Source organism: Carassius gibelio, chromosome A13, assembly GCF_023724105.1.
Source record: "Carassius gibelio isolate Cgi1373 ecotype wild population from Czech Republic chromosome A13, carGib1.2-hapl.c, whole genome shotgun sequence".
Classification (NCBI taxonomy): Eukaryota; Metazoa; Chordata; class Actinopteri; order Cypriniformes; family Cyprinidae; genus Carassius; species Carassius gibelio.
In genome coordinates, this window is record NC_068383.1 from 19,947,917 (window position 1) to 19,962,849 (window position 14,933).

At 38.4% G+C, this 14,933-nt stretch overlaps 1 protein-coding gene across 4 annotated transcripts in view; it reads left to right on the plus strand.

Annotated features, from left to right (window-relative positions):
• Window positions 1-14,933, plus strand: part of LOC128026440 (Golgi-specific brefeldin A-resistance guanine nucleotide exchange factor 1) — an 80,630-nt gene that overhangs the window by 27,333 nt on the left and 38,364 nt on the right. For all 4 annotated transcript variants that reach the window (XM_052613601.1, XM_052613599.1, XM_052613600.1 and 1 more), the window contains exon 4: window positions 12,924-13,055. In XM_052613601.1, the coding sequence (XP_052469561.1) occupies window positions 12,924-13,055 (132 nt within the window). The remainder of the gene's footprint in view (window positions 1-12,923; window positions 13,056-14,933) is intronic.

The window sequence follows — 14,933 nt, forward strand, 5'->3', positions numbered from 1 at the left end:
ATAATGCACTCCCTGGCCGGGGGCCCATGTGCTCAGCTGTCCCACATTACCACACAGTATGGTGGAAGAGCCATTAACGCTGCACGGTTTAAAATTACCGCACTGCTGGCAAACGGCTGCAGTATTCTAGTCCACCACCACTTCTGTAAATTGTGTTTGTATTTCTTTTTTGGTTCTCCGGTTTGGGGTAAATTATGTGCTGAGAGATCTTTTATGACAAACAGCAAGCCCCAGGGAAGTGCACTTTAGACATCACTAGAAAAGGTTGAGATGGGATGGGAATTTGGCTCGAGTAGTTTTGCTTTTGCTCTTCAAACTCTCAGCCCATGAATGGACACTAAGAGGCAGTTGAGGCCGCGCACGAGTCTTCAAGTCCTTCCGTAATATTTCTTCCCTGGAACGGCTCTTCCAGCTTTGTGTGTGTGTCTTGGTGTGTGCTGTTTTGTTTTGAGAGCTACGGTAGTTGATCAGGTCATAACTGATGCCAGTCCCGGCCTGTGGAAAGCACGGTCTCTCACCCCTCTTTCCATGCCGGACTGCTTACAGTACTGCAGACATCCTGACCCACAGTGGAGTAATTTATGACAGTTGTCGTCGCCTTGGTCTGCTAAGCTGTGCAGGGCATTGCCCGCCACTCTCAGCATAGCATTTCAATATCCCACTGGGAGTACACCCGATAGGCTTTAATGTTTGCCCACTGTGGAGACCGTGTGGTATCACTGCACAGAAATGTGGTCCCCGAGCCGTGTTGTTCAAAGTGACCAGCTGTTACCATGGAGGGAGATACTGGCACTAACAGACGTTCAGTTCCTTTGGTCTTAGTGGATGATTACACTCTGATTGTTCTCGACAAATTTGCTTTTGTTTTTCAAGTATTACTGTTTCAGTGCTGTGTAGGCAGTACCATTTTGTTTTTTTAAATGACAGACATTACTTTTTGTTTACATTTAGTTTTTGTTAGTTTTTTTGTTTGTTAATTTTTTCTAAACAACTTTTTTTTTTTTTAATCCGCAGTATAGAGATATAGAAAATATTGTTTCAAATGCCATTTCTTTAACAGTGTTTGTTTGCTAACTTTTGTTTTATCTTTATTTATTTATTTTTGTATTTGATGTTTTTATTTGTATTTATTTATTTTTGTATGTTTTTGTTTTAGGTTTGGTTTGAAAATGGACTCTCAAATGTTTGTGAATCAGATATGCTGCTTTTGATGTTTGTTGTAGTGAGCAACCGGCAAAGTCAACCACAAGGATGCGTTATCTGTTTAATACATTATTTAATAGCTTTCCATCTTATTCAGTCCTGTCTTGAAGCTTAAAAGCAGCATATCACAGTTCACAATTATTTTAGCTCTTATAATTAAAAAAAAATTAAGTGTTTCGGTTCCCCCAAATTTTCACAGAATTACAAATATTTGTTTGCTGTTCATGACACACAGTTCATGGACAGTAGAGTATTGTGCAGCCGTCATAAATAGAAAAAGTGCAACTTAAATACTCTGACACACACAACTTATCAACACTGGCCCCTAATAAACTGTCCCTGTCTTGGGAGTCAAGGAGTCATGCTTCACAGGACTGATCAGTTCAGACCCTCCAGAGCTCTTCGTGTTTGGGCTGTTCCTCACTAGGGCCTCTGCCCTCTCACTCACTCTCACTCTCTCTCTCTCTCTCTCACACACACACACACACACAGCAAACTGAAACAGCTCAGATTAAGATTAATCCTCCTTAATGCAGAGGCTCATAATATAGTCATTAGGTGACTTGAGCCTAATCCAGCCCATCGAACCACCATGCTTTATAAAACACACACAGGATTTGCTGTCAATACTTGGAGGCTGGAAACACAGCATCACGTATAAATACAGGCCTCTCTGACACTTAATACTGATTAAGGCTGTGCTGAATGGTAAATGTAAATGAAGAGCTCGAGTTAGGCTGGGGTGTGAATGGACAGTATCCTTTGCTGGAAACTAGGCGCCCATGTGACATTAGGTGCTGATAAGCACAGCATTTTATGCTGATAAGAATAATTCAGTCAAAAAAATCAAGGTTTGGTCATTATTTGCTTACACTCATGTAGTTCAAACTGTAATTTTTCAGTGGAGAATTTTTGAAGATCCTTAATGCAGCTCTTTTCCATCCTGCAACATTTTATAATTACTGAAATTGACTAAAGACACCAAAAGGAGGATAAAAGTGCTCTATACTATTGGCCTTTTTTTCTATTGAGTCAGATTGGGTTCACAACTTGTACTTGAAGTGTTCCCAGCAGTTCTTGGTTTGCTGTTTCACTGTAAGGTCAAATTTTCCTGCTCACACTACTTTATGGTACCGCTATGATCACTATGAACTTTTGCTCTATGTGAAAGACCTTTTGTGAAGATTTTTCAAATCAAAATCACATTTTGCTCTGCATGTTAAAAGAAGTCAAAGAAAAGTTTGAAACAACGAAATAAGAAAATAGTCAAGCACCTTTGAATCCCTTGCGCTCTGGCTTATGGTATCAAATCGGGCTGCAGTAGCAGCAACACAGCTGGCTTCTCTTAAAGTGAGGAGGCCGAGAGAGAGCTCAGCACCTTTGAGATGAATCAGCTGTACTCCTCTGCAGTGAAGAGCTCTGCTGGAGACCGGCCAGTGTCACGCTCCAGTAGATAACTCCACTCCACCATCTGAAGAAGAAAGTCAAAACAATATCTATCTCTTCAGCGTTGTTGCAGTTTTTGTTCATAATGTATTTAAACACTTGAATTGAGGTTGGAGTTAGTTTAGTTGGTGTGAATTGCTATTAAGAACTGTTAATATGACTATGCTGTACTATATTTTGTATAATATACTATATGCTGAGGCACTCGATTTGGCAATGCTCGGGCAAATGGCAGGAGTTGACAGGTTTTGGGAAGCGCCTTTCATTTGCTAGTGGATGTCTGCGTTGCAATCGATACAGCATTGTACTTGCACTACTGCTTTATTTTAATACCACGTAGCGTATTTTGCAAGTTACCCTTTCTCTCTAAATGGGCCTACTTTTCGCTCGCTTCGATTTATTTTCGAAGCAAAGTAAAAAAAATTTTTTGCAGTGATTGGTGCACCCCATTTTTAAAAAACAACAGAGAATTTCTCCCCGAAGGAAGCTGATTGAGTTGGTTCTTTTCACATGGCCTGCTCCGCTTGCATCATTCTGAAAAGCTGAGATGTTTTTACCTAGATGTGGTGCAGACGCGCCTGGGAAAAAAAATGAGCGCGTCGCACCGCGTCTCTTCCATTATGAGCGCGCATACCGCATATGAAATAACGAAACTTGAGCACAAAAAAAAGAGGTGATATGTGAACGGCCCCTTCATTGGTCAGAATGTTTACTTTTGGTTAACGGCTAAACGGTCCATATGAGCATCCCTAACTGGTATATACACATAATATAACATAAAAAATGTATTACATTTATGGGGATACAAAGTGAAATACATGTTTGTATTTCTTGCTCTGAGACTGCCATAAAAGTTAATTGATCTTTGAAAAGGTGTACCTGCGTTATTATGCCATTATCATTATATTAGTTGAAACTGGTCTTAGAACAACAATATTATCGTTTATCGCGATAATTCCTTGGACAATTTATCGTCCTGCAAAATTTGTTATTGTGACAGCCCTATTTGTAAGGTGTCATTGTTGAATACTATTTTTTTTTCTTTTAGTATATAAAAGCACACGTATCACCCTTTCTTTGTTCTTCCTCTTGTCTCCTGACTCAAATGCGGTCTTATTGTAGGCAGGGCTTATTTTAGTATGCGCCACAGTGTCTTGCTAACACAGTAGCCTAGGCCCGTTGTCTAAATCTACAGTGTGTGGTTGCAGGATATGCTCTCACTCCCCATGGGAATGCCATTAGTGTGGAACTGAAGGAACACAGCAGGTGAAACAAATAAGGCCCAGATTTTTTTCTCCCTCTCGTCACCTCGCATTTTTACTTTTCTCGCTCCCTTGTTCTTTTTCTTTCCTCTTTCAGTCCCCTCACTCTCCTTCATTCATTCCATGCAGTTGTGGATGATAGTAGTCATCAGAAGTGGTGTGAAACGAGCTATGACCCAGAGCATGTTTGGTGATTTATCGTACCGAGCTGACCGCTCTCTCAGGCTTAACCCCTCGCTGTACGCAAGTCAAATCCCCCGCGGATGCCCGTACCTTCACTCAAGACACACAGGAGGGTATCTGCAAGGGTACACATTTAAAGGAGCCAACGGAAACCGCAGGTCTCATATTGGCTGTTTGTTTTTCCTCTAAATAGAGGCGCTAATTTGGGGCCGCCTCGGCTGAAGGACACACTGGGGGATATATGAGCACAAATAAAAGGGATAAAAAGGATAAGGATTGAATTTAATTAGAGAACCAAGCATGAGTGGATTGAAATTATTATTGGACAAAGAATGTTTTGTTTGTAAATGATGTTAACAGTGATCATATAGCCTTTTCTGTAGTCTGATAATGCTCTAGACTGTAACTAAAATGATGTTTCCAAATTTTATCTCTAATACACTGAATTGCATCAGAAGAAAACAATCTAGATACATCAGGCAAGTGTTGTTGTAAAATTCGCAAGCAGCTTTGCATGATTAGTGATGTATCAGAATTGAAACTCTTGCCACATTATGATGGCCACATCATTCCGCCACTGTGACCTGCAGTAAATCAACTCTGAACGCTACTGGGATGCTTCCTGAAGACTTCTGGAGCCCAGGAAGTAACCTTCAGCAACACATTCCTCAGGAAGCGCTTGGTGGAGACACACACACACACAGACACATGACGGATGTGGAATCAGTATGCTTGCCATCTCTCAAATGTTTTAATTCAGCATGATAAAACATCCGTTATTTATAAGGTGATTGAGCGTAAAGTATTTTGGAGCACAAGTCCATCCATCATGAGTAGACGGCAAACTGTGAAACACATTACTGTACGCTCCGGCCTGCTCTTCACTGCCCGGCTCTGCTCCGCTCCGCGGTCAGCCGGAATAATGTGGCTTCTGTTCAAAGTATGCAGCATAAAAAATACATTTTATTTGCAGGATAACAGGTGCAGGCTAGGCAGGGAATGTGTTCTAATGAAGTCATGGTTTGTGAATGCATCATGTTTGGACTGGGGCCCTCTTGTTTTTTCCCTAATATGTTTTTAATAAATATTAATTGGTACAAAACAAGTTTTAAGAAATAGTATACCAATGAATAGATTATAAGCTAAGCTGTTATAAAAGTTTTGTAAACATTATCACACAATATAATAAAGTATGTAATAATGGCATGTAAATATTTATCTATAGCTTCTGAAGCTTTTATCGATACCTGTAGTTTTGTCTTGATGTCATTATTAAAAAACAACATTCTTCAATTCAAGTACAGCACCATTTAGTTCTTTATCTTTCCCTTCTTCCCTCTTTTTGTCTTTTTTTCCCTCTTCAAAGTAGAGTTCATTCTCACACTAGCAGCATTTCACCTCTGTCAAAACTAAGAGTGTTTGAATCTGCTCAGAATGACTTCAGGGTGATATGAACAAAGCCCCCTAGGTCAAAGGTCACCCTCAGCCCTGTTGTTTATTGGTTTGCTTTTGTCACTCAAAATCTCTTCTGCACTTTTTTTTTTTAATATCGGCCTCAAGGTGCAGCAAACACAGCCCCGCTGCCCCTCGAGTGCAGGAGAGAGTGATGAGGTGGAGGAGAGAGCAGTAAAGACTGGGATTAGGGCTGAGGGCTAGCTAAACAGGCCAGTTATTTATCTTTGTGCAGTGAAGGTAGTGCTGTGCTGTCACTTTCTCATTCTTCACATAAAAAACACGCTCTTCCTCATGCTCTTTGCTTCTGGTCAGTAGTAGTTTAATGTAAGACCACTCCAGACCCCTGTCTTATTAGCTTACCTAATGTAAAGAGCTTTGACCTTGAAGAATAGTCCTCTTGATGCAGTGAAACAATTAATGTTATTTATAATGGTGTACCTTCTTTCTTTCACACTTCTTTTTTTTTTTTTTTTTTCTGTGCATTTTTACTTTTGGCTTGTAAACTACTGTTCAGAGATTTGGGATTGGTGAGTCTATAGTGTCAAAAGATTTTTCCGAAATAATTTTTAATATTTTTTCAAGATATTATAGTTAATATTATGAACTTGTCCTTCAACCCTAAAATACAGTATACTTGATTCTTGATACAGGAAAAACATCTGTTAAAAATTAGAATCTCTAATTAGTTTTTGCTGATTAATATTTTTGTGGAAGTTTTTTTTTCTGGATTCTTTGAATAGAAATTTCAAAAGAAATGCAATTATTTGTAACTAAAATCTTTCTGTAACATTATAAATGTCTTGAGTGCCACTTTTGATGTTTTGTTGTTTTTTTTTTTTTTACTAACCCCACATTTTTGAAGGATAGTGTTCAAATTGAGTTTTAAGAGCTCTTGTTAGTTTTTACTTTTCAAAGCTTTTTGGGGAGGTTAAATGGTACATAACATACAGTTTTACCTAATCATGTTAATCTTGAGTACCTATAGAGTAGTACTGCATCCTTTATATATCCAAAAAGTCTTTAGTTTTATCATATTTATAAAAGAAAAATTCTCGAACAAATCCTGTGCAGCGCTGCCGACAATTTTAAAGCGCGTTGATGTGCGCGGTCTCGCTCTCCTCTGGTCAATATGTGTGCGGGCGAGCTTTTCCGACAGAAATGCTCATATGAGGACTTCCGTTCTCGTCTACGTCATTAGATCCACGATAGAAAATAAAAAGCTGAAACTTGTACATACCCGGCCAGACGTAAGATTTTCAGCACAGAAATTCTCAGTCATTCTTTAAATTATATTTTAAAACTTTGGCCATGTATAGCACGAGAATCCATCTCTTTAACACTGTGAACAACTCTGAATACGCGAAACACCATTGTACCCCCCTTTAAGTTTATGTATTTTAAAGCTGTTTTGTGGCAAAATCAGATGTACATCGACACCCTGTGCAATATAAATTTCATCCCATCATGCTAAAATACAGCTTTGATATCGCACAGTAAGAGTAAAAAATACATCTTCAATGAGTTCCTTTGGAAGCTCTCTGAAAAGTTTTAATGGTCCCACTTTATATTAGGTGGCCTAAACTACTATGTACTTACATAAAAAAATAAGTACAATGTACTTATTGTGTTCATATTGTATTGTAAAACACTTTTGCTGCTATTGAGGTGGGATAGGGGTAAGGTTAGGGAGAGGGTTGGAGGTATGGGTAAGTTTAAGGGTGGGTTAAGGTGTAAAGTATGGGTCAACATTGTAATTATAAATGTAATTACAGAAATTAAATACAGATGTAATTACATGTTGTTGTTTTTTTTAAATACAAATACAATGTAAAAACATGTATGTACACAATAAGTACATTGTACTAAATTATTAATTAAAATGTAAGTACATAGTAGTTAAGGCCACTTAATATAAAGTGGGTCCATTTTAATTTCTCTGGGGCTGTCGAATTGCCTGTTTAGGTTGTGGCGCGCATTGCTCAACGCATTTATAAAACACCAATGTGGGTTGTACCGAACGACCATATGGAGTTCCATAACATTGTTACTACCTAATTGCCCTCTTCGACAAGTGCCAATTTTCTTCAAGAGGCAGGAGAGAAAAGAGCAGACGGGCGAGAGGTGCGTTGACCTGCGTCAAACTCCTCCCTGCAGATGCATCAGGCTGTGGTTGGGGCCTGAGATGAGAAGTCTCCCTGGGTTTGCTTAGCCGTGTTGGCCTTGTTAGTTCGTCCCATCTCCCACAGCATTAGAGCAGGCTGCTAGAAAGACCCGGCTCTAATACCACTAGCAGATCAATAACCATCAGTGTTTGGTTTTGGGCTGCTGGCTTGGTCACTGCTCACCCCCCATATGCAACCCTTGTGGGATGAGGGTCGTTTTGTTTGGAGGTCATTTTCACTGTGAGGTTGTGAACTGTGTCTCAATTGAGTCTCAATTGGTGCTTGGTGCAGTTTCTTTCTCCGTACTCTTGTACTCCTCAGTAACAGTTGAAAGAGTTTGATCAATCTTATACTCTTGTAAATTAAAAAGCATAGCTGTTTTCAGACTGACAGAAGAAGACATGATCAGCAGATGAGACATGGCCCGTATGACTGGCTATAAATATGCGACATAGCAGGTTGTCAAATTAAGTTATTCATTCTTTTGTAATTAAATTAAGCAAACATAAAGGCCCAGCAAGTCTAGTACTAAGAGTCAGCCACCGTTTGTATACTGCTGCTGTAGCCTGATCATATGCTGCTCTGAATAGCTGTGTCCTTCACAAACACACACTAGTCTATAAAGACTGCTGGAAAATTGCCTCCCCGTCTGTGTGCTGTAACATGGCTCTTAAGGAATTCTAACTTGTCAGTGGTGCTTTAGTTAAATTTACTACATTGGGGAAATCTCGAAATGGTTTAGGAAACTGGTTGATTTGAATCTCTTCTGCTTCTTTTATTCCTTTCAGTGCAGAATAATATTCTCTAAATAATCACATACTAATGCTTCATATTGTATAGAAGTGGGAGGTATGACCAAAATGTTAATGTTATTACATTATGAGCCACTTTATTTCATGGTACAAATGTCACAATATAGTTATTCTTGCTTTAAATTCCTTTTTCCTTTTTAAATTCCTTAATGTTCTTTCTCAGTCCTGTTCTCGACATTGCTCTGCTGTTTATCACTCAGACCCTCAACCGCTTAAACTGTGCTCTGTTTTCAGTTGGAATGCACCGAAATGGAAATTCAGGATGCACTTGGCCGAAAACTGCTTTATCAAATTTGTATTTTATTTTATTCATATTAAAAACTTTACTCAAGAATTTTAATACTGTGTATAATACAGCATATATTTTTGGCTCATATTTTTGACTGCTTTTCTCTCTCAACCCAAAATCGAAAATGTTTTTTGTTTTTTTTGCCAATCATTTTCGCTGGCTGAAATTTTGGTGGATCCCTAGTTTTAAGCCTTTTCTGCACCAGTGCCAATTGATGTACATGTGTAATGTGTGGCGGTGGCATGTTTTCCTCTAGATGCTCCCAGGGGCCCAAGGGTCCGGGGCTATTTGCAGGGGTACCAGACTCACACTGATGCACAGACTGGCTGTTAAACCAGACTCCGTCCACTCATCAGAGTTTAGACCTACAGCCAGCACAACAGAACGGGCAGTATCGCAATTTCCATTGCGATGGGGAAAAACTTGACGATTTGCAAAAACTCGAAATGCAATGAAAAAAGGGTATTTGTGCATAATTAAGCATTCGATATCATGAAAATAGGATATATATATATATATATATAGTCTCTATTTTTGCTTACAGCTCCTTTGCTAGTTAGGTACAGACACAATTGAATCTTAAGGGAGATTGTTAGGAGCCGTGCCGTGCCATTGCTCAATTCTCTGAGCTTGTTCTCCAAGGACACGCACATATTTGGAGACTCCAAACCCTTAGCTGGAGCAAACGTGGATGGGTGACCGACTTTAATCCCTTTTTGATTTTTGCCAATGTCACACAGAGGTCACCCTGGTTACTGTGTGATTGTCTCACTATCATGGTCCACCACCTCGATTTCTTTATTTCCCTGTGTGGCCCCGGAGATTGCGCTGAAGTACCAAGTCATATTTAGCCTTTATTTAAGAAGATTGCGGCACATGGTGGGAGGGCCGCCGATGGCCGGCCGGATCAATACAACACAATTGAGTTCTCCAATCTGAGAGACTAGGTGGCACTTACGGGGTGATCGCCTCTGATGAAGACTTTATTAGCCTCTATTGACAGATTCATTTGAAATCCCTCTCCCTTCATCGCTCCCACTTCACTCCAGACTCGCTCTTCCACTGTAAAGTAATATAGTCTAAGCCCACCTTTAAAAGTTTCAGGGGTTGATGAAACGCATTAACAGCGGAGTTATTATGTCCTGTGTTTTCGAAGCTTCGCAAACGTTTCTTCTACTTGATTTCAAAGTAACCTTTGTTATTCTTCTGCCATCCACGATTTCTTTGGCTGTTCGTGAACTCTGGTTAAGTGGTAAGCACTTGAGACCCTTGTTATCAGATACTGCAGGACTGTCAAAGAGTTTTCACTGTAGGAATGGAGCATTACTGAGCTTTTCCCCCTTGAGAATTCAAAGAAAACATCAAGTTCCACAAAGAAAGTGTGTGAGAGAAGATTTGCTTTTGGGAGTGACTCTTGAAGCGACCTGGCCTCGGATAAGACAAAGTGTGGAAATTTTCAAATGATTTTATATTTTATCTCCAAACAAGCCACAGGCGTATTAGATATCACAAGCTAATACTCGGCGGTCATATGTGCGCCCTGTAAAATTGGCTGAGGCTGGAGTCGCGCTTTGAAGTCTTGCGTTGTTTTTTTGCGTCAAAGTAGCTGTTCGGGGGAACCCTAATCCGCCCAGTATTGCTATGGCAAGCTGCGCCTCAGCTCGGCACTCGCAGCAGGTTTTCGTGACTCCACTAATTTTCCCATTGTTATTTTACCTGGTTTGTGTTTTGTAACCCTCGCCCTTTTGCGCCAGCGTTCTCAGAGGGGCTGTTCCTCGCGCCTGGGTGGATTGGCCCGGGGTGCTTTCCCATCCACAAATAAAGGGCTCTAGCCGAGATAATGAAGTATGTTGCATCCTCGGCTGCAGCTGTGTTTTGTTGGCTCTGTTAGATTAAGGCTTTATTTGTGGTGGACTCGGCTTATTTCTTATAAAACTCATCAATAAACTAAATTTGTATCATGCAACTGCCTGTTATTTTCTTAGCCTCTGCTGTTATATATCTAGCAGAATATATTTAATTTTTCGACCTTAAAGCGTTAGTTCAGCCAAAAATGAAAATTATTACATTATTACATCAAACCCGTGTCTCAGTTTATCTTCGGAACACAGTTTAAGATATTTTAGATTTAGTCCAAGAGCTCTCAGTCCCTCCATTGAAGCTGTGTGTACGGTCTACTGTCCATGTCCAGAAAGGTAAGAAAAACATCAAAGAAGTCCATGTGACATCAGAGGGTCAGTTCGAATATTTTGAAGCATCGAAAATACATTTTGGTCCAAAAATAACAAAAACTACGACTTTATTCAGTATTGTCTTCTCTTCACATTCACAACAGACCGGAAGAGAAGACAATACTGAATAAAGTCGTAGTTTTTGTTATTTTTGGACCAAAATATATTTTCGATGCTTTCGAGGTGTCACGGGTTTGGAACGACATGAGGGCGAGTCATTAATGACATAATTTTCATTTTTGGATGAACTAAACCTTTAATAAAAGCATTTCTTATGCTCTTATTACGAGTAGAGTTGCACAATAAATTTGGTATTATGTGTATTATTGGATTCAATATGGTGTTAATGTTTTATAGGTTTATTGGCTGTACTGTAAAAAAATTGATATGTTTTATTTGTATTTTGAGAATTTGTTTTAATAAATGTTGGTTCATTCTCACTGTAGTCAATAATTCATTGCATAAAACACTTTGTGATCAGTGCAAACAAAGTTTATACTTTTTTTTTTTTTTTTTTTTTTTTTTATGTGGACCTGTTTTTTAGCCTGCAAAGCCTGGCAGTAGAAATAATAATTAGAAAAATCAACGTTCTTTTTAAATATGCAACAGTTTATTTGGAGCTTTAGACAAAGTCTAATTTGTGTATGTGTTTTGAGTTTTTAGTCTTTGATAAACCATGCTTTTATGGCTAGAAAAAAAAAAGTTTTCAGTTTTGCTCAGAAGCCTAATCAGAGCAAATCTTTGTAATTTGCTACAGTTGCTGTTATTTATATAGTCAAAACAAAAGTTATTTTTGATAGATCATATAATTTCTGATAAAATAATCATTGACATCCTTATAACAGTGTAGCAGATTACTTGCATTAAATGTGTATAAGAATCAGTTTTCACTCTTAATTTCCCATTTATTTGTCTTAGTAAGATATTTAAATGCTATGTTTATGATCAGATCGCTGTAGTTTTTATTGTGGAGGGCAAAACATATAATGCAATGCAACACAGTGTTTATTGTGAAACATATAAATAAACATTTCCGTAAAAGCCTGATGATCATATTTGCTACACTCACATGTAGCACATGTTGTGCATCAAATAGGATACATTAGGCTTTATAGGGTTAATATAATTGTGATTGTATTTTCTTTTACCTTTACCTTCATCTGGAAAGTAAGAATTTGAGACTTCCACAATATAAGATATATTTTTGTTTGAAAAACTGGTTATTTTGTGATCCTAATTTTTATTTTTTGCATTTTATTTGCACATACCATTCTTGGTTTATTTCTGCTGACCGAGCCCCAGAACATGACTGTGATGACAGAGTCTCACTTTACTTCAATAGAATTATAGCGTTACTAAAAATACATGTATCAATAGCGGGAAGGACCAGAAAAGTACTACTCTTACTCTCTTTCTAAAAAGTGTTATCGTTGCATCCCTAATGATGAGAGAGAGGCTTTAATTTTCCCAGCAGCTGTTGCTTCAGCGAGCTCTCAGCAGAGTCCTCCCACCCCGGCCAGTTCAGCCATTTTCATTAGTGCTAAATCCTACATCCTACACAGCTGCACAGTTGTAATAAGATACCCAGATCTACCAAGGTGAACAAGAAACGGCCCTCGATTTACCCGTTCCCTGGCTCTATCTTTCTGTCCTTTTGCATCTTTTGCATATGTATGCGCACAGGTTTGTGATTTCAGTCGTGGCACACCTCTCATAAATAATTGTTCATGTATATGGTATGTCACAAAATGATTCTTAGCAATCGAATAATTAGTCCTAGCTGAGAGTAGTAACGGACTAGTATCTCATTCGTCATGTGTTTATGTCAGTAGGTTGAATTGCCCTCCTCTGACCTAAAGACTTCTCTCTTGTCATTCCAGATCTTTCTGATGTGGAACCCAACGTGTTTCTTAGACCTTTTCTGGAGGTGGTCCGCTCCGAGGACACAACTGGACCAATCACAGGCATTGCTCTCACATCGGTCAACAAGTTTTTGTCATATGGCCTGATAGGTAGGTTTTTATTATGCCTATGAAATGATGGCTGTTGTTTATTCATCCAGAATATATATGTATACACACATTAACTCATTAATGATAAACTCTTCAGTGAGTATCTCATTGGTCATTGTTAACAACACATTTTCATATTACTGAGTGCACTTCTCAGTGGTGTAGTCCAGATGTAACTCGACCAGAGTCACTGTTCCTGATGTGTGGACTGTGTGTTTTCCCTGACGCGGGAGAGCTTGTTTTGCAGCAGTTGTAATCAGCACAGACTGTCCTCTTCCTTGTTAGGAAAGCATGGCCAAACACCACCAAAGTGTGTAACCAGCAGCCCGTTCAAGATACAAGCCGTCTCTAATTTCTTAAAAATACTATGAATGCAGTTGTCAAGCAGCTGTATGGTTTGCATAACTGAAAGATGGTTTTACAAATGTTAAAGGTGCCCAAACCCATAACGTATTCTAGCACGGTTCCGGAATCAGTGGAGTTCTGGGATGTACTTTCTTTTACCTTTTTCCTTCATCTGGGAAGTAAGAATTTGAGGCATCCACGAACCAAAGAAGAGTTAAGATTCTGCACTATTAGTATTTTTGGTCACTAGTCAAATTAGTAAATTTGTGACAATCATAGGAAGGACAAAAGTAAATAAATAAAAGTAAATAAATTAGACCATAAAATAGCTGCACTTGCAGTTTTACCGTAGATTCCAATGGAATGCAATAGACGCAGACACACTGATGAAATAAATGAATCCCAGACATATGGGACTATTGTATTTTTTTAAAAGCCATTAAGTGTGCTTATTAAAAAAAAAAAAAAAAAAAAAAAAACTTTTTTTTTTTTTAAGTAACAGAGAATGTAGTCTTTTTTTCAACCCTCTTTCTCACACATTCATTTTTCTTCTCTCTCTCTTACACACGCGCAGAGGTGTGCTAATCTAAGGTGAGCACTCCTGATGAGCGTGACATATTAATGCACTCGGATGAGTGTGTGATTAAAAAAATTAAGTATGTTAAGAGGCTGTGTGCTGACTGATGGGTTCTGCTCATTCAGACTGCACTAATCTGCCATGAAGAGTGGCATTATCATTACTCTCAATTAGCATTCTGTAGACATACTGTACAGCCACACGCTATAGTTCTTGTAACCGCTCTAATTGATTCACAACTTGTTGTGATACAGGGCTGTTAACTTGAGGTGTTTGGTTAAAGACTAATTGATCACCGACTCTTCAGATGTTTCAGATAGGGTTTTATTGTATGGTTTGTAAATATTGTAAATCATTAATATACCTGGACCAAAGTAGGCACATATGTGATCGACTATGATAGGAAATGCATGACAGACACTTTTATTTTAGTTTATACATGGAAAAAATGTGTGTTCTCAATTCAATATATTATTATACATTATTTTTAGTTTTGTAGTAATTAATACAATATAGTTTTAATGTGCTTTGGAGAAACACTTGTAATACAACAAAACTGTAATAATAAGAATAGTAACTTATAATTTATCTCATATTACATTGAAATGTTATTATTTTGCTTTATATGCCTTTTACCTGTCTCCTCAACTTTAAAAATTCAGTAATTGTTTGCTCAAATGTGAATTTGCAAGACAAAATTAAAAAAATCAAAATAAAAAAAAAATCTAGTTTTCATGTCCAAACCCTTAAACATTTGGTTTCTTTGAAAATACCAGGATGTCTTTTGTAAGATGCATGCATAGTCTTGACAGAAAAAGTGAGTTGCTATTCCCATAAGGTTACTGAAGAGTGACTGTTCAACTCACTGCTGTGACGGAACAGAGACAGAACACTGCCATCTATTGACCAGACACATGAATGCAGTGATCTTTAGTACATTTTGTGTTGGTCCCTAT